Below are 23,667 nucleotides of genomic sequence, written 5' to 3'. Positions count from 1 at the left end.
TTTAAATGATAAGCCCCAAGCCATGCTTTAACCTACAATTACGAAACTTTGTACACATGTGTACCATGTCAGGACTTACAAAAAAGTCTCTTGGAGCCATGGTCTAAACCCCACAGGAAGTCGGCCATTTTAGATTGAAGTTCAGATTTTGATCCCATTTTTGGCGTTTATAAACCATTTCAGTAATTTGCCACTTGGGGTCAGTATTGCTCCACAAATGAAACAGCAGATAAACAGGATGAACAATATCAGTATTTCGCCAGTAGGTGTCAGTGTTCCTCCACCAATGACAAACAGATCCACGGGCGGATGGGCGCGAAAACTTTGTGAGAGCGTTGCAATGAAATTTCTAAAAGGATAGAAATGTCTCAGATAATTTTTGTGGAATTAAATCATGCAGTAAATGTAGCGTTTTCTTACTTCTTCCAAACCATTTCAGTAATTCGCCACTCTGAGTAAGTATTACTCCAACAATGAAATAGAGTGCTTTAGAAACACAGCTGAAAATGATGAAAAATGACGAACTGTAGTACTTCGCCATGTGCATACGATCGGCTGTAAATGACACGTGGATCATCCGACTGACGCCAAATTGGATATGTATGACCTTTGTTGACCTCTAAAAAGAACAACAGCATTGAAATATATTTTGACTCCACTGCGCGTCCTACATTAATCCGCCAGCTATATTTCCTCGCTAAACCAATGAATCTGCAACACATTTTTTGCATCGTCAAGGAGCGCGGTGGCTGACGTGAGGCGACGGTTGCTAGTACCCCGCGGTGGCAATAGGCCGGAGCGGCGCTTGGCTGCGAGGGCCGTTCGAGGCTGCTTGCAGCTTTAATTATTATTATTATTTTTCTTCCCACCTCTTTGGGGGGCTTTTTGGGGGCCTTATCATATTGGAAAACTCACCAAACTTGGCGGAGGCCTTAAGCCTGTTTAAAAATTTTGATTTTTAAGGTCATCACAAAAATCCCACAAGAAATGGCTCAATAGCGCCACCTAGAAATTTTCAAAGGACCCTTTGCTATTCACTTACTTTATCCTAGAGACATGAAATTTGGTACACTTGTAGAGCTCCCCAGGACGCTCAAAATTTACAATTAATGTCATAGTGCAAGTATCACAGGAAGTCGGCCATTTTGGATTGAAGGTCCAATTTTGAGGCCATTTTTGCCGTTTACAGCCTCCGTATTTTATCGAACTCCTCCTAGGGATTTCGATTGATCGGCTTCAAACTCGGTCAGTCTGTTCATAAGGCATGTCCCATTGAAAGTTATCAAAACTGTGAGTTTTTGAGTATGCTGAAGGGGGGTTAGCAGGGGTCAAAGTTCACCTACTCGCCATAAAAACATAAACTGCTATATCTCCTACACAGAAACTCACAGAGGAACCAGAGTTACTGTGATTAATCATCATTGGCTGCCCAACAATACCCTATGGTCGAATGATGACATCACTTAGACCACGCCCCCTGAGAACAGGAAGTGTCATGTTTTACTGAGAACGGTCGCTATCTGACCCCTTTGACCTCATCAACATGAAACTGTGCCCAGACACAGAGAACATGTTGGTGTGTTGAGGATTCCAACCCCGACCAGCTTCGATGGAGCAGGTGGGCGTGGTGGCGTGGTGAAGTCACCTGTAACGCCATCGCCATACGTTTGGCTCTCAATTCCACATTTTCAGGCCCAGCTGCTCCAAACTCACAAGGATGGTCCCTCATCTACTCCCCTACAGGAATCCATCACAATATTTGGTGGGCGTGGCCTAATTTCTCTATAGCGCCCCCTAGAAAACTTTAAATGATCAGCCCCAAGCCATGCTTTAACCTACAATTACGAAACGTTGTACACATGTGTACCTTGTCAGGACTTACAAAAAAGTCTCTTGGAGCCATGGTCTAAACCCCACAGGAAGTCGGCCATTTTGGATTGAAGTTCAGATTTTGACCCCATTTTTGCCGTTTACAGCCTTCCTATTTGATCGAACTCCTCCTAGGGATTTCGATTGATCGGCTTCAAACTCGGTCAGTCTGCTCATAAGGCATGTCCCATCTAAAGTTATCAAAACGGTGAGTTTTTGAGAATGCTGAAGGGGGGTTAGCAGGGGTCAAAGTTCACCTACTCCCCATAAAAAATAAACTGCTATATCTCCTACATAGAAACTCACAGAGGCACCAAAGTTTCTGTGATTGATCATCATCGGGTGTCCTACAATACCCTATGGTCGAATGATGACATCACTTAGGCCACGCCCCCTGAGAAAAGGAAGTGTAATGTTTTACTCTGAACGGTCGCTATCTGACCCCTTTGACCTCATCAACATGAAACTGTGCCCAGACACAGAAGACATGTTGGTGTGTTGAGGATTCCAAACCCGACCAGCTTCGATGGAGCAGCTGGGCGTGGCGGCGTGGCGAAGTGACCTGTAACGCCATCGCCATACGTTTGGCTCTCAATTCCACATTTTTGGGCGCAGCTGCTCCAAACTCACAAGGATGGATCTTCATCCACTCCCCGACAGGAATCCATCACAATATTTGTAGGGTGTGGCCTAATTTCTCTATAGCGCCCCCTAGAAAATTTTAAATGATCAGCCCCAAGCCATGCTTTAACCTTAAACAATACGAAACTTCTACATGTGTGTACCTTACAAAAAAGTCTCTGGAGCATTGTCTAAACCCCAGAGGAGTCGGCCATTTTTGATTGAAGTTCAGATTTCATCCCATTTTTGCCGTTTATAACCATTTCAGTAATTCGCCACTTGGGGTGAGTATTGCTCCACAAATGAAACAGCAGATAAACAGGATGAAGAACAATATCAGTATTTCGCCAGTAGGTGTCAGTGTTCCTCCACCAATGACAAACAGATCCACGGGCGGATGGGCGTGAAAACTTTGTGAGAGCGTTGCCATGAAATTTCTAAAAGGATAGAAATGTCTCAGATAATTTTTGTTGAATTAAATCATGCAGTAAATGTAGCGTTTTCTTACTTCTTACAAACCATTTCAGTAATTCGCCACTCTGAGTAAGTATTACTCCAACAATGAAATAGAGTGCTTTAAAACACAGTGAAGATGAAAAATGACGAATTGTAGTACTTCGCCATGTGCATATGATCGGCTGTAAATGACACGTGGATCATCCGACTGACGCCAAATTGGATACGTATGACCTTTGTTGACCTCTAAAGAGAACAACAGCATTGAAATATATTTTGACTCCACTGCGCGTCCTACATTAATCCGCCAGCTATATTTACTCGCTAAACCAATGAATCTGCACCACATTTTTTGCATCGTCAAGGAGCGCCTCCGAACGCATCAGTGCGTACCGCCTGGTGGACATGCGCGGAAACTGCGCAACAACTTCTGTGTTAGCACGTGGCCAGCGTTGATGGAAACTGAGCAACAGCTTCCGCGGTGCGGGCGGAGGAGCTGAAAACTGCGTGAGAGCTTCTGTGGTGGCTGACGTGAGGCGACGGTTGCTAGTACCCCGCGGTGGCAATAGGCCGGAGCGGCGCTTGGCTGCGAGGGCCGTTCGAGGCTGCTTGCAGCTTTAATTATTATTATTACGATTCTCCCTCCAAATGAATTGGCTTTTTGGGGGCTTTATCATATTCAAAAACTCACCAAACTTGGCGGAGGCCTTAAGCCTGTTTCAAATTTACGTATTTTAAAGTCGTCGCAAAAATTCCACAAGAAATGGCTCAATAGCGCCACCTAGAAATTTTCAAAAGACCCTTTGCTATTCACTTACTTCATCGTAGAGACATGAAATTTGGTACACTTGTAGAGCTCCCCAAGATGCTCAAAATTTACAATTAATGTCATAGTGCAAGTATCACAGGAAGTCAGCCATTTTGGATTGAAGGTCAAATTTTCACCCCATTTTGCCGTTTACAGCCTTCGTATTTGATCGAACTCCTCCTAGGGATTTCGATTGATCGGCTTCAACTCGGTCAGTCTGTTCATAAGGCATGTCCCATCTAAAGTTATCAAAACGGTGAGTTTTTGAGTATGCTGAAGGGGGGTTAGCAGGGGTCAAAGTTCACCTACTCGCCATAAAAAATAAACTGATATATCTCCTACACAGAAACTCACAGAGGCACCAAAGTTACTGTGATTGATCATCATCGGCTGCCCTACAATGCCCTATGGTCGAATGATGACATCACTTAGGCCACGCCCCCTGAGAACAGGAAGTGTCATGTTTTACTGTGGACGGTCGCTATCTGACCCCTTTGACCTCATCAACATGAAACTGTGCCCAGACACAGAAGACATGTTGGTGTGTTGAGGATTCCAACCACGACCAGATTCGATGGAGCAGGTGGCGTGGCGGCGTGGCAAAGTGACCTCTAACGCCATCGCCATACGTTTGGCTCTCAATTACACATTTTAAGGCCCAGCTGCTCCAAACTCACAAGGATGGATCTTCATCCACTCCCCGACAGGAATCCATCACAATATTTGGTGGGCGTGGCCTAATTTCTCTATAGCGCCCCCTAGAAAACTTTAAATGATCAGCCCCAAGCCATGCTTTAACCTACAATTACCAAACGTTGTACACATGTGTACCTTGTCAGGACTTACAAAAAAGTCTCTTGGAGCCATGGTCTAAACCCCACAGGAAGTCGGCCATTTTAGATTGAAGTTCAGATTTTGACCCCATTTTTGCCGTTTACAGCCTCCGTATTTGATCGAACTCCTCCTAGGGATTTTGATTGATCGTCTTCAAACTCGGTCAGTCCGTTAATAAGGCATGTCCCATCTAAAGTTATCAAAACGGTGAGTTTTTGAGAATGCTGAAAGGGGGTTAGCAGGGGTCAAAGTTCACCTACACGCCATAAAAACATAAACTGCTATATTTCCTACACAGAAACTCACAGAGGCACCAAAGTTACTGTGATTGATCATCATCGGGTGTCCTACAATACCCTATGGTCGAATGATGACATCACTTAGGCCACGCCCCTGAGAAAAGGAAGTGTCATGTTTTACTCTGAACGGTCGCTATCTGACCCCTTTGACCTCATCAACATGAAACTGTGCCCAGACACAGAAGACATGTTGGTGTGTTGAGGATTCCAACCCCGACCAGCTTCGATGGAGCAGCTGGGCGTGGCGGCGTTACGAAGTGACCTGTAACGCCATCGCCATACATTTGGCTCTCAATTCCACATTTTTGGGCGCAGCTGCTCCAAACTCACAAGGATGGATCTTCATCCACTCCCTGACAAGAATCCATCACAATATTTGTAGGGTGTGGCCTAATTTCTCTACAGCGCCCCCTAGAAAATTTTAAATGATCAGCCCCAAGCCATGCTTTAGTCTACAATTACGAAACTTTGTACACGTTTGTACCATGTCAGGACTTACAAAAAAGTCTCTTGGAGCCATGGTCTAAACCCCAGAGGAAGTCGGCCATTTTAGATTGAAGTTCAGATTTTGATCCTATTTTTGGTGTTTATAAACCATGTCAGTAATTCGCCACTTGGGGTCAGTATTGCTCCACAAATGAAACAGCAGATAAACAGGATGAACAACAATATCAGTATTTCGCCAGTAGGTGTCAGTGTTCCTCCACCAATGACAGATCCATGGGCGGATGGGCGCGAAAACTTTGTGAGAGCGTTGCCATGAAATTTCTAAAAGGATAGAAATGTCTCAGATAATTTTTGTTGAATTAAATCATGCAGTAAATGTAGCGTTTTCTGACTTCTTACAAACCATTTCAGTAATTCAGTAAGAATTACTCCAACAATGAAATAGAGTGCTTTAGAAACACAGCTGAAAATGATGAAAAATGACGAACTGTAGTACTTCGCCATGTGCATATGATCGGCTGTAAATTACACGTGGATCTTCCGACTGACGCCAAATTGGATACGTATGACCTTTGTTGACCTCTAAAGAGAACAACAGCATTGAAATATATTTTGGCTCCACTGCGCGTCCTACATTAATCCGCCAGCTATATTCCTCGCTAAACCAATGAATCTGCACCACATTTTTTGCATCGTCAAGGAGCGCCTCCAAACGCATCAGTGCGTACCGCCTGGTGGACGGGCGTGGAAACTGCGCAACAACTTCTGTGTTAGCACGTGGCCAGCGTTGATGGAAACTGAGCAACAGCTTCCGCGGTGCGGGCGCAGGAGCTGATAACTGCGTGAGAGCTTCTGTGGTGGCTGACGTGAGGCGACGGTTGCTAGTACCCCGCGGTGGCAATAGGCCGGAGCGGCGCTTGGCTGCGAGGGCCGTTCGAGGCTGCTTGCAGCTTTAATATTATGCTTATATTTTTGTTCACGATTTTGAACAAACTGAAGCTTTGAAAAATATTTCTGGTAGACAATTTTATTAGGTAACATAAGTTAAGAAATAAACAATAACAGACAAATTCTAAATGCCTACATAGTGATTGTGTTTGAACATTTGGCTCGAATCAGTAGCACATATTAGCTCACATCTGCCTTCTTTTACTCTGACCTTATTCTACTTTGAATTTTACTCTACTAATAGTTCTGTCATGCTAATCTCTGTTCATTCAAACATGTATTCTTCTGTTTGTTTTTCTTTGTTACTATTTATCAGTGGACCGAAGTCTGAAGAGACGTCAAGTGAAGCCACTAGCTGCCTCCCTCTTAGATGCCTTGGACTATGACAGTTCAGATGACAGTGACTTTGAAGTGGAGGATGCATCAGGTACAAATGATTGTGGCAATTTCTAAGAAAAAAATCAACCCTAGAGTTTGGGTAACTCGTGCCTTTTCCAGCTATATGGAGTGAAGGAGCTACTTTGGTTGCTAACAGAGCACACCTACTTTGCTCCCACATATTTCAGGTCTAAACAAGTTACATCTTCAGATCTGGGATTATGTCTACTGCATCTCTGTCAGGTCGGATGCTTAGTAATTGCATTTCTTCAATCTCAACCAGTTTGTAGATTCCATCCCTACATCTGGTTCCACCAATCAGATAAATCTGGACACAAACTAAATTACTTTTGTAGCATTTTAAGCAGTTTCTGAGTTTCCTTAATTTAGTGAATTTAAGCTAGACAGCACCGAGTTTGCAGGTGTTGTGTCTACCACTAGATGGCGTTCCAGAATAGGATTGAGAGGAGAAAGAGAGTAGAGTAGAAGAAGAGCTAAGATGGCGGAAAAAGCTTATGTTACTGTACTGCTGAGCGAGTTATGAATAAAGCTGTTAAGAGTTATTTGTCTACTGAGCTTCTACCTCGTCCTACATACCAAACATAACAGCAGGACTATGACAGCTGGTTGAGCTTAAGTGAAAAGTATCCCAATGTTCTAGGGTTTAAAATTCATAAAATAAATAAGAGTTCCAATGTCTCCACACTCATATTTTTAAAATAGAAATTACATACTTCTTTCCAGATGGAAAGCATCATTCCACAGCGGTTATTTGTTGTAAAACCATTTGAATCCTTGCTAATTGAAATTCTCAGTTGTAAGGAAGTGCATGGCAGCAGTGGAAAACAATGACTGTGTTTTAACAGGAAGAAACCTTAAGTAGAATCAGACTCAGGATAGGCAGTCCTCGAGTGACGGGGTTTGTGAGATCTAAACGCAGACGGACAAAACGCCTGTGCTGTTGTATTACCAAAATGTTATTTGTTTTTGTTTTCTTTATTATCTTTATAATACTCATTGCCTGTTCTGTCTTTGAAGATGTGTCTACATGAGTGTTGATTCATCCGTGGTTGCTTGTGGTGTAGTAGATTGATTTTTGGAGAAGGGTTACACAATATGAGATTTTTAGTTTGTGTTGACACATGACATGTTAATTTTAAACTGTAATTGAAAGAATAAGACAAACAAATAAACAAAAACAAATACAGAATTAAGACAAGTCAGTATGGATCCATGGCAGGATAACAAAATGTTGCTCATCAAGAGGGCAGATGTCACAATTACAAAGTACACTATACTGAATACATTTGTAATTTTAAATGAAAAAAAATCCTTCTTTCAGTTACAGTTCCAAAGCTCCTCATCTTGTAGGACACAGTCATAATCCTCCAGATCCACAGAACACATGTAGACCAAAGAACAAGCGCCTCTCCTTACCTGTGTCACACAGTCTCACACAATACATTCCTGAACTTATCAGTGTGATTTTCAATTGTCTTTTGTGTCTACATAAAACCAGTGTTTTAGTTATTGATGATTGAAAGAGATTAAGTTGAATGTCTAAACCAAAGATTTGTGATTTACAATCTGACTTTTTGAAATATGTGCATTTTAATTCCATTAAAATGACACTATTCTAAGTATTTCTTTGAATCATTATGAAATGAAGAAATACTAAGCATGAAGTCTAGTTTTGTTTTTGTTAGAATAACACATTATTTTAGGTCTATCATTACCTAAAGATAATGCATGTTTTAAATTTAACTCAATTAATTCTTGTCTGAAAATTATTCATCTAACATAATTTTAACACAGCTTAACGATGTGACGGACAAGCCTTCAAAAGAGCTAGTTTAAATGAATAGTTGCAACACAGTTTGTCATTAATTCCTAATTTGAGCTGTTTCTGTCCCATCTAAATGTCCAGATGTTCTGTGGTTGGCAGCAACAATGTATTCAATGGTTTGTAAAATGCTTTTGGACTAAACCATTTCAGGTAATCTTTGTTCTCTGTGATGGCTGACACACGCTACTGGGGGCAAAATGCTAAATGTTGAAAATGGTTGTGTCTGTCACCAGTCAACCTTTTAAGAGTGGACACTTTACCGTACCTAATCATAAATCAAAGTCACTGAATTCCAGGATTCTCAACATTCTGTAACTACTTTGTTCTAACTTGCCATAAAAATTCATTGTGTACCACACAAATACATCCTGTAGACATGAGTTAATGTGTGGAACTAAAGTTCAGAAGTCAACCTCCTACAATGCAGCTTTGAAAAGTAAGATCAAATCAAAGGAGTGAAGACTCTTTGCAGTCACAAGACATTAGTTATTTAGAAATATGAAAATCTTCGTACAGGGACAGAGAAGATAGAGAAAGAAAGAGTAACAGAAATCAACTATGGGTCTTTGAAAAATGCTTCTGCAGTAAAAACCTACTTCAGATGGTAAGTTTTAATGTTGCATTCATGCATTTACAAGAACGTGTCCACACAACAATGATAGTTCCATATTTAATGGATTCATACATTAAATATACACACACACCCTACTAGAGATAAGGGTGCGTGTGTGTATATGTGTGGCCATACACATATACACACACACCCTTATCCCTAGTAGGGTCGGGAGGTGCTGGTTACGTTCCGGGCGAGAGGCTCCATATTTAAGTGGTTAATGTTTTCATCAGGAAAATCTTTAAAGTTTAAATTATGTTTTTACATTCTTTTTTCATTTAAAAAGACAAAGAGTTCCATCACATTAGTTAATTACAGCTTTACCCATTTAAGGTCATACATGAGGCTAGAAGTAGAAAGTCCATGTGATTTTGTCCATACTGCCTTTCTGGTATTTTCTTTTACAGACTATTACTAATTCTTGTGGTGAATGATCACAAAATTGAATGAAAATGGGGATTGTACCACCTTGAGCAATAAAAACCACAAGAACATAAAGGGCAGGACACATAATTCACAGAAGTGTACATTTTATCAGATGTTATTGACCAGTAGGAAAGGTGTGTCTGGCTTAAAAATACCTGCCAGTTCAGCTTCTAGACCAGTGTCCAAAGGCAAAGAAACTATTAACAGTGTCATAACCTATTCATTATATTTATATTTTCTTAGGGTCCGATGGCACAGGCAATGGCAGTGATGAAGAAGGGTCAAAGGGGAGTGCTGCAGGCTCAGAAAGTGACTCCGAAAATGCTGTTTCTGGAAATGACGGTATAAATGAGGAGGCCAAAGGCCTGGCTGTTGATGACAACTTAACAGAAGATGAGGAGAAACTTAAGCAACAGCTGTCTGAGGACAGCTCCACCAGAGACATCCCGTCTGCCACTCCATCCAAAGGTCGAAGGAAAAACAAGAAGACTTCAGAGCCAGAGAGCACTGCAGCTGGAGAAACTGAATCTACCTCAGCATCTGGTGGTGGTGTTGTCACTGTGGATGAGTCTCTGACTGAGCCCAAGAAATGGAATTTTCGCAGGAATCGTCCCCACCTAGACTTCACCACGATGGAAGAACTGAATGAGATAGATGATTATGACAGTGAAGATGATAATGACTGGAGGCCCACAGCAGAGAAGAGGAAAGGCAAAACGTCAACTCACAAGGGTGGAACAGAGGAAGAAGAGGGAGCGAGTGTTAGTGAAGATGATGATGATGATGATGATAACGATGATGATGAGGACGATGATGAAGATGATGAGGGCAAGGACGATGGTGACGACATTAACAATAGTAGCAGTGACAGTGACAAAGAATTGAAGAAGCCCAAGAAGAAGGTGAAGAGTACCAATGCTTTTGATGATGAACTGACCAATGACAGTATGTCTCAAGGAAAAGGAAATGAGGTGAGTGCACTTTTGGTTGAAAATATCAGATATATGGTACGTTTCATGAAGGAAAGGGTTTATTTTTTTACTTGTCTTGCCAAAAGATGATGTAGAAAAAAAATCACTTTTTGGCAAAAAATGACTTTTGCCATTATTTGAGGAAGATGACAATATTTAGAAGTTGTTGCCTAAATGTGCTAGAGTAGTATTTCAGTTCACTATCCTAGATTTGTGATGTTCTTTGTTAAATCAAGTCTCCATCCAGAGTAGAAAGGCAGGGTTTTAATTTACTTTGGTTTTAGCTTTATTTTGGTTCATTACATAGTTGATTTGCCTCACCCAAGTACTTTTATTAAAATGGAAAATTATGTTATTTAAATTGAATTTCATTAGGATTTATTTTAGTGTTAACTTCAAAGATGAGTTCTGCAGACCAAAACAAACAACGTACTGCTCTCCCCTGTGCCTTCCACATTCAGCTCCTCCAGACTAGCAGCAGCAGCAATTAGCAAACACCAGGTGGAACTGCTAGTTAACTGAGCTCATGATACTTCTCAGTTCAGCACTTCTAAGAATGGTTGCAGATTACTTTATGAAGCGCTGTTGTGATGAGGTGCTGAAGGCAAAGTGTCAGAAAGAGCTGTCAAAATCATCAAATTACAGAGTCAAATTTATTTTACGTTATATAGCATTTTTTATTATAACTGAAGGTAACAGTTACTTGATGATGCTATAACATGGCACTATGTTCCTGGAAAATAAATAATACTGTTCCTTTACAAACATGTCTCTCTGTTGTTCTCTGAGTTAAGTCATGTCAGTCAAAGACATACTCTCTGCCTTGTGGTTAATTCTAAGTGATCTACCCATCACATTGTGGAATCTGGTCTTGTTGCTAGCCTGTCAGACCAATAGATTTGCCCCAGCCTCAGTATTGGTACTATGTTTGTTATACCCCAGGATGCTTCATTTGACCGCTCGCAGACCTGGAACACCCAGCATATTCTTATATGCTGCGTCTGCTTGGGAGACAACAGTGAGGATGCAGATGAGATCATCCAGTGTGACAACTGTGGGGTCACTGTGCATGAAGGTAGGTCCCTCCCTGGCAATGAGACCGCCCGGCTCAACCTGGGTTGTACTGAGCGTGAGAGTTCCAGCTAAGTCGCAAACTTAGGTGCCAATGCCATCATTTCTTTGGATGAAAATGTGGTTCTACTATGTGTCACTAACGCTTACCCCAAGTCAGGTGAACAAACGCTCTGCCAGAAGACCGAAAATGCACAGAAAGACAGTTGCTTGCAAAATAGGCAAGGATGCATGCATTTTTTTAAACATGCTGAATTTCTGTTTGCAACTTGATGTTGCAAATGTGCAAATTGAATTAGCCTAAGTGTTTGATACATGCCTCTGATATGCAACAAAAATCCAGTCGTCACTGAGTGAAAAGTTTTGACCTGGTTTACCTGGTCCTCCGTACTAATGTTGTGTCAAATATGTCGATGTATTCAAAACTTGTTTAGGAAAGAACTGTCAAAATCATCAAATTACGGAGTCAAATTTATTTTAAGTTATTTTAAGTTATATAGCATTTTTTATTATATTAAACCAGTGCCTAAATTAAGTGACGCATTTCTTCTTCAATTGCTGTGAAACATAGTTTGTTTGGTCTTTTCCAATCAGTTCTAAAGAGTGTAGAAAAGTAAGGATGCACTGATAGCAGTTTTCTGCACTGATATTTAAAACACTTGACTGATTTCGGCCTATGCCAGTTTATTTCTGAACTAAATGTAGCAAAAAAGTTGCAAAGTGCAACATCCAGTTGTGAGGTCAATCAACTGGAAGGCTGAATCTAGCATGCTGTAAAGCCAGGTTTCTGTTAGGCGAAAAACAGCACAGTCCTTCATCTCTGTAGAAACATTCAGATGTAACAAATCCACTTTGTTATCCAGAGAGCGGACATTGGCCAGAAAGAGAGTGAATCTGTGACTTCCTCGTCATTAGCCGGGTCAACACACTACCAGCTTCCCCTTTTTCTGCTGTTGTTCACAATGTTTCCTCTTGACTGTTGCTCTTCGCACTCTGCTGTGCCAGTCCATTGACGTCAGGAGCCACTGACTGCCAAATGCGAATTTCAGCCTCAGTGATATGTTAACAGCAGAACTTCGTCTAATGGACATTAACTTGTACTTGTACTTCAGCCGTGAATTTGGTATTAAACCAGTGCCTAAATCAGGGACCCCAGTGGGCTGCCATAGCAACAAAAAATTAAGTGACGCATTTCAGTTAACTGAAGGCATCTGTGGATGTATTTTTATGCCACACCCAGATCTCTCTTCTGGTTTGATAAGATGGGAAAGACAACAGAAGTCTGACCAGAGATCAACTATAGAACTGACGATCTCCACCACTCTGGTTCATCCATGGGAACAATTTCCAGATGCGTTTGGGATTTGGGGTGAGAGGTCAGGTATTATTTGAGATGCTAATCAGCTGCTTCAATGTTGTTGCCATGGTTACACATGGAAACTGTTTGAAAGTAAAGACAAAAGTAAGAGCAGAACAGCTACACAACATCTCAAACCAGAGAGAATGCTTGTCCAAATGCACAAAGCCTAAACAAAGAAAGAACAAAAGTCTGGAAAATTGGGAACTGACCTAATAGAGCTGCTCCAACTTGCTGCCACCAGCTGTTAACTAAACAGAATTACATTAAGGATTAGACTTGGAGCTATACCTTTTTGGTCTCTCATCTTAATGGGAAACAACAAACTTACAGAAACACCCTGCTCACACCACCATCGCCACAAGACACATACACTCACACAGATACATAACTAGTGGTGTGTAGATACAGCATTTTTTATTGGCAGATATGATATGAGGAGGAGGTTTTAAATTTATCTTGTTCGTCAGGCTGGTTGATATTTTCTTCCTCAGAGACACATTTAATCTGCCTGAAAGGACACTGAAGGGAAACTATGTGGTCTGCAGTGGAGGTTTGGGAGAAAAGCACTGGCAGCACTTGCAAACAGTTCTTATCTCCTCCATGGACATAAATGGGGCTGTCTGTGGGGGTGGGGTGGTTTAACTCTGGCAGGCAGCTTGGTAAAGATGTGCCCTTTTATTGCACATTATGCATTTTGAGATTTAATTTAATGCTTGACTGATTTATGGCATCAATTATTGCTATGACATAAACAACAATATTTATGAATATAAATAAAGCTGAGCAGTGAATACAGATCATACTCAGTTTTTGTAAAGTTATATTCAACCTGTGATGAAGTGATGAAAGCTGTGGAAAGTTGCCCGATCTAAAATAAGAATAATTGACTAATACAGCCTGTTCCTTTTACAGTTTTCATGTTTAAATTATTTTGAAAAAATTATTAGTTTATACTTCTACTTACTCATTTTAAGTGTCAGTGGCATCATTTAAAAGGAAAGGGGAAAGAAAGATATTTGCTAGTAGCCTATGATATCTTGTTTGTCTTATCAAAGCATCAGAGAATGGATGATAGAATTATGAAGAGGTTATGTTGATACCTTGCTCTTAATTCCTTATATATATATATATATATATATATATATATATATATATATATATATATATATATATATATATATATATATATATAAACAGCCTATCAAGAGCATAAATTAATATATTGAAAGGAATGGTAGATTGTTAATAATTTAAAGCTTAAGAGGTTTTTTGTCTGAAGTATTTTTTCCTCTTTCTGTTAAATTAAAAGGTCTTGTGTTTTCCATTATTAGAGGTGTGCTGGCTAATCAATAAGGGATTACTGTTCCACCCCGACTGATTAGGAAACACAGCAGCTAAAATCCTCATTATTCCCATTTGAGTCAAAACACACTGCATTGAAGCTTCTCATGCAAAATAGAAAATAAAGATGTTAAGTGTGAATTATTTTAACTATGAGAGGAAAAAAATAATTTGAACAATTTTTTGTAAAATGTTAAATTCAGCCCAGTTAAAAAAATACTTTCTTTATCCCAAAGAGAAGTTAAATTTTGTTGTTTCTCATGATATCCAAACATTTTCAATGAGTTGTTGTAACCTCTGACTGAGTATTGTTGCTGTACCTACAACACCTCACCGCACCACATGCTTGGAGTATAACCAGCACTTTCTAACTTGTGTCATGAGGTGTCAGAACTCTGTTTTAACATTGGATAATAAGAGTTACAACAACATTTAACTGTACTTTGGAATCAGAAAAGTAAATTTTAATTTGTTGGTAATTAACTGTTCTAGTGGTTTAGTTGAAGTAACTTCAACAGACATGATTGGACTGCAAATGTGTAAAAAGCATCTTTGCTGGAAAGAAGTCAAATGGAGATGGAGGTTGATATTTTTCAAAATAAAAGCCCTTTCAAAATAAAATTCTTCACAAACTATAGTTAGAATAAGAACCTTGGCAGAGCAGTCAAGTTGCTGTGAGCTGCACAGTAGAGAGATAAAAGCCACTTCTGTCCAAACTGTTTTTGATGCCACTGTTCAACATTCACTTAAAACCAAAATATGGCTTTTTAAAACATGTTTTGAGGAGACATTTTAATTAACCGAAATTGGAATCTATAAGTTAGCACTACAGAGAAATTGAAATCAGCTATGAAAACTGAAATTAGTCAAATGGACTGTCCTTTTGTAGTATTCCTGCTTTCCATATATTTTACAAATTGAGATTTAGACATCGGAATGACATCACAGTTGAAGATGAAAAATGCAAAGGCAGGGGGATTTTCTAATTGTTGTGCTCAATAACAAGTCAAACTAGAATACAGTTTGGTCAGCTGCTTATGCAGTTCAGTAATGAATGAAAAACAGGACAAGTTGTGATAGAAATGTGCGATATTATTGCAAATATCACACAAAAAAATTTTACCTGTTGTACCTGTCGGAAAAGCATTCCATGTCAGAAACTTGAGACTTCAAAAGAATGTTCCTATTTAATGTTTTTGAGAACAAATGGAGTACATTATTGTTTAACTTCAAATTAGAAGTTAATAACATATGAGTTCCATCAGTCATACATATTTTAAGAACCATATAGTTAAGGAGACAGTTTTTGTGAAAGGAAGGAAAGAAAATCTAATGTGTTTGACTGAAGATCTAAATAAATTAAGACATGTAGATAAAGTAGGAGCCTGATTTATTTTATGTCCATATCTCAATATCCTACTTTCAAAATAGATGGCAAATAGATGTTGAAAGTTTTTTTTCTGACATTGATTAAATCCCTAAACATTTCTCTTTTTTTCTCCAAAGTTCCATATTTTAATGTTATTTTTATGAAAATAATCCCTTCATGCCCCAGAGTGACTCAGATATAATGCTACACCTTGGCCTCTGTATGGATGGAACTATGAATATGCAAATTGGTCCCAGTCTCCTTATCTCCAGCCTCTCCCTCTGCTGCCCGCCTGCAGCAGCTGCTGCTCCTCATCCTCTCCTCTGTCACTGTTAAACTACTTCCAGTTACACAATATTACATTAGAATATTTGACTAATTTAACTGAGTAATACTGCACACATAAAAGACAAAAAACAAAACTAAACTGCCCCATCCAGGGAATCATAATTGAACTTGTGTGAATGTCTTTGTTCTTATAAAGCCTTTGATGTAGCATTGTAATTTTTCCCCTTACTAGCAGTAACATCTATTGCAATAAAGTAAGTTATATTCCTAGAATTAAAGCTTGAAGCATTCAGTGACATTACCTGAAGTTAAGCTTGCAATTAATCGCTGCAGGTTACCATCCAAAAGTTTCTGTAGTTGCAGTAAAATCCCCTCTTTAGGAACTTCACTATATTTCATTCATAGTTTAAGATCCTGGGCTAGAAATTCCTACAAATATTTGTAGGAATTTCACTTGAAAACTTAGCAGACAGAGTGCATTCAGTCCATTTAAAAGTTTTAATATACCTATGTTGGCATTATTGTTTGATTTTGGCACACCATCAGCACCTGAGGTATTAAGTTTTTTAAAATGGATTTTACTATCCATCATTCTGAAGCACTACATATACTTTGACAACTTCCAGAGCCAAGCTCACTGGGTATTCAGGGCCACCATGATGGTGGAGAGCTGTAGTTTGGGTGGAGCTTACTTGTGAATGGAACTAAATAACAATGACAGACACATATTAGGCCTCTATCATGGTCTAAACCAATCAGAAATGGTAAATGACTGAATGGTGTAATGCCGTTCAGCAGAGAAAATTAAAAATACAATTGAATTTTTTTGTTAAGATAAGCCAATTACTACCAATGGTCTGACATGGAGCCATCAATTTCCAAGGAAATGTGCAGTTGTGCTCAAAAACAGCCCTTCCAGTCTGGGCCCTCCATATTGCACTGCTGATAATTACGCAGCATCTTCAACGTGAGCATTCAGTGAGACTGATGACAGTGCATACATATATGTGGAAAAATAATAATTTGTCACTTGTGCATTTAAATCTCACAAACACTCACTCAATAGAGTTCAAGCTCATGCCAAGTTGACAAATTCTTGTTCCACCTGCTCTGTGGAACAAGTGCAGATGTGTATCATAAAGACACATGGAGTGTGTGTCTCCACACACAATAAGAGCATGATAAGAAGGAGATAAGAAGAACTCTCCTTCTTATCATGCTCGCTCGCACTGATGTCTGTGGTCTCAACTTAAGAAACTATATGTAAATAAACCACACACAAACAAACTCATATCGTTAAAACATTTAAGAAATTAACAAAAAAGTCAATAAATTGATGTTGGTGTGAGTATTAATGTCTTGTGGGATTTTTATGTCCAATTATGTGGGAGAATATAATATAGATTTGTGAAATATTGTTTTGCTGAGTGTTTTGGCTTATGCCAGATGTATTGTTGATCAAGTGCAATCCTACTGAATGTAGTTCAACATCCTGGCTTAATTTAGAAATCATAAAATGTCTTTTTGAGGATAAGACAAGTGGAAAGACAGAATTATTTTAAGTCAGAGATGAAAGATGATCTGTCAGCATCTTCAGCTCCGACAAGACAGTCTGCTGCTCGACTCCACTGCTTTTCTTTGTTCTTATAGTCTCACACTGTCTGGACACTATCACACACTCTCAGAAGAAAACAGAAACTGACATGAAAGTGGGGGAAAAGACCAGCATGAGAGATCAAAAGCTGGGATGAGCTGGGCCCCGTCTTCACTGAGCTGATCAAGAAGTCCTGTTCTTGCTGCTGCAACACCTTTTGATTTTCTTCTTCCAGTTAGTCATACAAGCAGCCAGAATTACCTTAAAGTGTTTTACCCTCAGCTTTCCGTTACAGTTCTTTACATCAACTATGTTCAACAATCTCGTTTACTTGTTTATTAATATTGAAAAATGGCGGTTTTAAAGCTGCAAATGTGGTATATCTATTATTTCTTTTATGATGTAGTATTTTTATGTTGATTTCTATAAAGGTACATATACCCTCTATGTTTTGTTGTAGTTTTTTGCAGAGTGTAATCTTTCCTGCTGTTCTGGCCTTGGAGAGCATGGCTGGGGGTAGAACAAGCTGATATTAGCTAGTTCATGCAAAGATAAACAGAAGAATTTTGAGATTGGACAAATGGTCTGGATTTGCACATCACTTCATCAAGTCAGAGGACTCCAAAGACTTTCTCACACCAGTCATTCACTTACTGATACACAGATTCACACGCTGACAGCCTAAGTAATCATTACCTGATTAAATACTTGTAAAAAAAAAAAAAAGTATTTCAATGTCTTTTGACATAATGCTAGGTCAGACAACTGGTTGCTTTCGCTGGACCTACGTGGGATTCTACTCCTGGCTGAAAGGCTCATCTGTCTGTTGCTCTGAGGCTGGGAAGCAGTTGTTTCTCTGGTCCAGTCTGGGTGTCTCACTGGTTTCTCTAGATTCAGAGAGAGAAACCAAAGTTTGCCTTCATGGTTTGAAGTTTCTGCCGCAGATTCATGAAAATTTGTCTACTCAAAATAAAGTCAGCATTTATTTTTTGCTTGTTTGAACAAGAGGATGAACAAGCCTGTCTTTTAATTCATATGGGCTTCGTGCTTGGTGGTCCTGGTTCTGTGTTTCTTAGTCAGTCCACTTTTTGATCTCTTTTCGGTCTCTGCCTTCTTCTCTTTATCCTGACTCATCTCCAAACAGCTCAGACGTTGCCTCCTTGTGATGTCATGCAGGTTTGAGGAGTTCACATATGTTCAGGGCACTTTTACCATAACAAGTCTGGAAATGTATTTTTGTCCTTTGAAAGCTTTATCTTTATATTTTCAGAGTATTGTTTCATAATGAAAGATAAGAAGTGAATGAGTACATGTCAAGCTTTTAAAAGCTGTTGAAATATTCTAAGCAAGAATTTTGTTTGTGTTTACAGTCCAGAGCAGGTATGCAAACTAGTTCGGCATTAAGAGCCAAACTGAGCTCATGATCACCAGAAAGAGCCACAGAGCAATTTCAAGATTAGCTTTACTTCACATTGCTTGTTGAAGCATTTTTTTTCTTTGTCCCAAAGGCTTTGGGTCACCTGACAGTCTTTATTTTTTACAAATGTCTTTAGGTTTGGCTTGTTTGTTTGAGCTCCGACTGACACTGACGGATGTGGGAGTTTCTCATGCAGAATATTTTTGAACCATGTGGGAAAATTTATTTGTTAATATTTCTATCTATTTATTTGAGGGTATTGTGGTGACCTCTAACATTTCTATGTTATACTGTACTTTAAAGAACAAATAAACGTATGTGAATGTCAGAAGAGTAATCTGTTTCAACTGGTCTACTCTTTGCTTTTCAGAGCTAACTCCACTGAACGTCCTTGCTTTCATCAGGTCACTTAATCAAACCTCTTGGTAGATTCATTCATAATTGGTTAGTCTTTGTTGAACACAAGGAGAAAGATTTCTGTTAAGTCCCTATCCAGGTGAAAATGGTTCTCACTTCACTGACCTCTATCTTTTTTCCTGCTTAGCTTGTCACTTCTGACAAGGTTAATCTTTCTTTTAAAGATTATGAAGTTATCCAGCAGTCATCACTTTCTGTCAGCTGAGCTCATATTAGCCAGCAAACTCTGGCATTGTACAGTGGGAGCTGTTTCCAAGTTCGAAATGAACACAGCACATCCGTGCCACCATAAATCTGTTAAACTGGTGATTATTTGTAACCCTGACTTGCATCTGTCTGAGCTCAGTCAGTAAAGAAAAGTTTAACTGCTGCCAGGAGCAATCCAACAGCAGCTTTATTTACACCACATAAAGATTTAGCAAACTATTAATGGCACTGTCATTCCAAATACACTGTTGGACAACATAGACGTGTTGACTGCATTAATTGTCTCAGAGAATTCATCTCACTCAAAAATCAAAGATCTGCAGAAAACAGAAAATATTGCCACAACCTCTTACAAGCAGAGGTCAGAATTAACAATTCACTGTGACACACATCAAATCATCTTTCAATCAGAAGACACACAGTCACCAAACAAAGTGAAGAGCTGAATAAACAACTCCGTTTGCACCATTGTTTGCTTTTGATGGGCTGCCCAACTCCCCTGTGTGGCATGCAGTGACAGGCCTGCAAAACAGCAAGCTTTTTGATTTGTGAGTTTCTCCCGTTGCTCAAAAAGCCCGAAGGCTGCTTGACTGAATTAGGAGCTGGAGTGTTATCTCCCCAGCAGAGGCAGAGTACTGATTGCTGCCCTCATTGGAAGTAAGGAGCACGTTTGCCTGGTGTAATAGCTGCCATAGAAACCACATCAGCCAAGTAATTGTTTAGGCAACCTCAGAAAATTAAGAGGACAACATAAAAATGTGTTCCCTTGGCTTCTTCGCCATTCTCTGGGGCTACGTATTTTGATTAAATATTCGATTTTCGGTGCTGCAGTGACTGGAGATTGACAGCTTTGGTCCAGACAGCACCATGACTTTTCTACTTTCTTCATCTCCTACTTGTTCAAGTGCAAATTTGCCTTAGCATGCTCCTGCATGTTAAAAACCTCAAACTGTAGATTGATCTGATCCTGCCATGTTATTGGCACAGCAGCAAATATCAACAATTTGATATAAAGTAGCTGTTGCACTGTTTCCTGTGAATGCCAGTGTTCTGTACGGGTCCTGATCAGAAGAAAATTAAGGACATTTTGCTGAACATAAAGTCTTGTCTTGTCTTTGAAGTGTGTGACTTCCTTTCGGATGTGCTCCAGTTGGCAAAAGTTTGTTCATGTTGACGTCAAGAGGGCAAAACCCCTCATTCTCTGCTGCATAATGACCATAAACTGTAATTTTCCATGACATTACTGTCTACTTTAATTTAGTCCTTCATGTTAAAGGGCCTTTTGTTTATTTTTAAAGCTGCTTTGAAAACCCATCTTTTTTCCATTGGATTTCCTAACAGTTTGACTGTGACAATGCATTTGGATACATTTGGAACTTTGGATCATCTAAATCCAAACAACTCCCGACATTTATGTTTTCAAGTGTTTGCAAAGTCAAATGGACTATTCCTGAACAATATTAACCAATTTCAAGTTTTATTATGTCATCCAGTCATCCATCCATACATGCACCCATCCACCCCCCACCCATCCCATACTTATTTTTCTCTCAAATCTCCAGTCAGTTCAATAGTGACCATCTTTGTGTTTCTGTTAATAGAAGTGGAAACATATTGAACGATGACTTTAAAACCGATGTCCATCCGCGTACCGTTACACCGCTACAGTCCACAGTGAGGTTATGAGGGTCACTCATATCCCCAGTGTATTGTCTGCAAATTCTGTTTAGTTAAAATATAATGTCTGATTTGTTTTCAAACATTTATAGCAGCATTTATTCCCAAGTATTGATCACTAAATGATGTGTCCCTGTTCTCTGAAATGTTTAATTGACGTTTGCTATTCATCAGTAGCGTAGGTTGAAGGTTGAGCTCTGTGAGCACCATGGCACATAGCTGAGGTCTCCTGATGTTGGTGTTCCTTCTAAAGCTGTCCTCTCTTGGACTCCAGGCTGTTACGGTGTGGATGGTGAGAGCGACTCCATCATGAGCTCAGCCTCTGAGAACTCCACCGAGCCTTGGTTCTGCGACGCCTGCAAGAATGGAGTGACTCCCAGCTGTGAGCTGTGCCCCAACCAGGACGGCATCTTCAAAGAGACGGACGCTGGAAGGTGGGACGGTGTAGCACAGCGTGGCCCAGCTTCTCAGAGAAAGCACGACAACTAACATAATCAGAAACAAATTACAGCTAATGCCCTGAGCTTGGCAAGTGGTGGCAAAAACACTGTCTAAATTGTGCTCATTGTTTATTAGCTGCTCAGAAAAGGAGAAAGTTGGATTAGTGAGAGAGAGAAGTGAAAAAAAAATACTGATAGAAGGAATAAGAAGAGGAAGAAAAAGGAGTGAGAGAAAAAGAGTGTGTTTTGTGGAGCATGGAGACTTCAGCCACGTTATCGCTGATAGTGCTCCTCAGCCAGGCTGCACCCGAATTTACTACTTCACTAGAGCATGAAAAACACAGCAAATTAAACTGTGAAGCGCTTGCTTGCTAGAGATGGATATCTTTATATTGGACTTCGGATTCTCTTCTCTAAAGTCCGCATTTGAAATTGTGTCACACCAAAGTGTAGCCAGCATCTGGGGCTACATTAATCTATGAGCTCATTTCTTTTTGAAGTCTCTGAACAACTGACTGCAGCCAATTTCCCAATATTAGGCTCCTTATTGTCTGCAGGGAAAAAAAAACCAACAAAAAACGCTGCCATGTTTTTTAATTGGTTTCTTGACATGTCTAAAAAAAACGGTGCATCGAAATGTCACCAATTACAAGCTTATTTTCAGCCTGAAACATGTATGTTCATCCTGTCCTTCTACTTTCAGATGGGTGCATGTGGTCTGTGCACTTTATGTCCCTGGAGTAGCGTTTGGAGACATCGATAAACTGCGACCAGTGACACTTACGGAGATGAATTACTCAAAATACGGTGCTAAGGCAAGTTGTCAATTCACATCTTGACTCAGGTTGAGTTGGATTTTCATCATTAGTTCAAATATGTTCACCGCTTCCAAAGGCAAAATATAACAGTGCAGGTAATAAGAGGCTCCCCAAGAGCAGTGATGTCATATTAATCTTGTGGTTTTCTGGGTGGGATGACCATAGAAAAAACATTGCCAATACATTTTGGGTTCACAAATGGTTATTTTTTTATGGATGCAATGTTTGGGAATGGAGGAATGTGTTCATTATGCATATAGGCTCAAACATCAACATATATCCCAGCGATAGTGATGGGTAAATGACCATGAACCGTTTCGGCTCATAGCAAAACTGTATTGATATTGTGTCGATGCTGTGTCACTGAACACTGACACCTGCTGGACATTAAAAATCCCTACAGGCAATGTAGTTGACAGACTGATTTGATGGCCTAGTCCAGTGGTGCTCAATACGTCGATTGCAATCTACCGGTCGATCCCAATCTACCGGTCGATCCCAATCTACCGGTCAATCGACCACAATCTACCGGTTGATCGACCGCAATTTACCGGTCAATCGATCGCAATCTACCAGTCGATTGATCGCAATCTACCGGTCGATCGATCGTGATCGGGGAAGGTTTTGAGTCAATCTCGGCAGCAGGTGACAAACTAAAGGCCTCCAGGAAGCTGAGACCAGCACTTCCTCTTCTGATGCGTTTATCAAAATATTCACTAAGGTCCAAAATGTTTGTAGGTTCATTAAAGAATAATAAAAAAAATCAACAAAACGTGTTAAAATTATTATTCTCAGTGATTATTGTTCAGTTGCGTTCCAGATCCATTAACAAATAAAAAAGCAACTCAAAGACCGACTGAGTTTAAATGAGCTAATCAGCCACTGCTGTGAGAGGCTCATTTATAATCGATAACTAAATGTCAAGCCTAGAAACCTGATATCGTAACGGACTAAATGTTTTAACGTAATCTTTGCTCGGCTTGTGGGGCGTTGCTACGGCAACGGGTGTGCTTAACAATAGAAAGAGAGAGTAAAAAGGTGCAAGTGGTTTTGAGTTCATCACCTGTTCAGGTTGTTTTATCTTTGTTGACCTTTGCTGTGGTTCATCACAGCCGCTGGAGTTTTTGAACGATCAATAAACGACAAACTTGG

The 23,667-nt window shown here is 39.9% G+C and overlaps 1 protein-coding gene across 4 annotated transcripts in view; it reads left to right on the top strand.

Annotated features, from left to right (window-relative positions):
- The window catches only part of phf14 (PHD finger protein 14), a 120,148-nt gene that overhangs the window by 4,582 nt on the left and 91,899 nt on the right, over positions 1-23,667 (top strand). For 3 of the 4 annotated variants that reach the window (XR_008604939.1, XM_055021924.1, XM_055021926.1), the window contains exons 2-6: positions 6,599-6,709; positions 9,789-10,516; positions 11,459-11,591; positions 21,532-21,691; positions 22,401-22,512. Coding sequence is in view for 3 of the 4 variants with exons in the window: in XM_055021924.1 (XP_054877899.1) it covers positions 6,599-6,709; positions 9,789-10,516; positions 11,459-11,591; positions 21,532-21,691; positions 22,401-22,512 (1,244 nt within the window). In the remaining variant the exon portion in view is untranslated. The remainder of the gene's footprint in view (positions 1-6,598; positions 6,710-9,788; positions 10,517-11,458; positions 11,592-21,531; positions 21,692-22,400; positions 22,513-23,667) is intronic. The other variant, XM_055021925.1, reaches the window with a different exon arrangement.

The sequence above is a fragment of the Poeciliopsis prolifica genome, unplaced genomic scaffold (genome assembly GCF_027474105.1).
Source record: "Poeciliopsis prolifica strain line A6 unplaced genomic scaffold, Auburn_PproV2 SCAFFOLD080, whole genome shotgun sequence".
NCBI classification, from domain to species: Eukaryota; Metazoa; Chordata; class Actinopteri; order Cyprinodontiformes; family Poeciliidae; genus Poeciliopsis; species Poeciliopsis prolifica.
The sequence above is the reverse complement of the archived record's forward strand: the minus strand, read 5'-3'. Positions and strand labels throughout refer to the sequence as shown.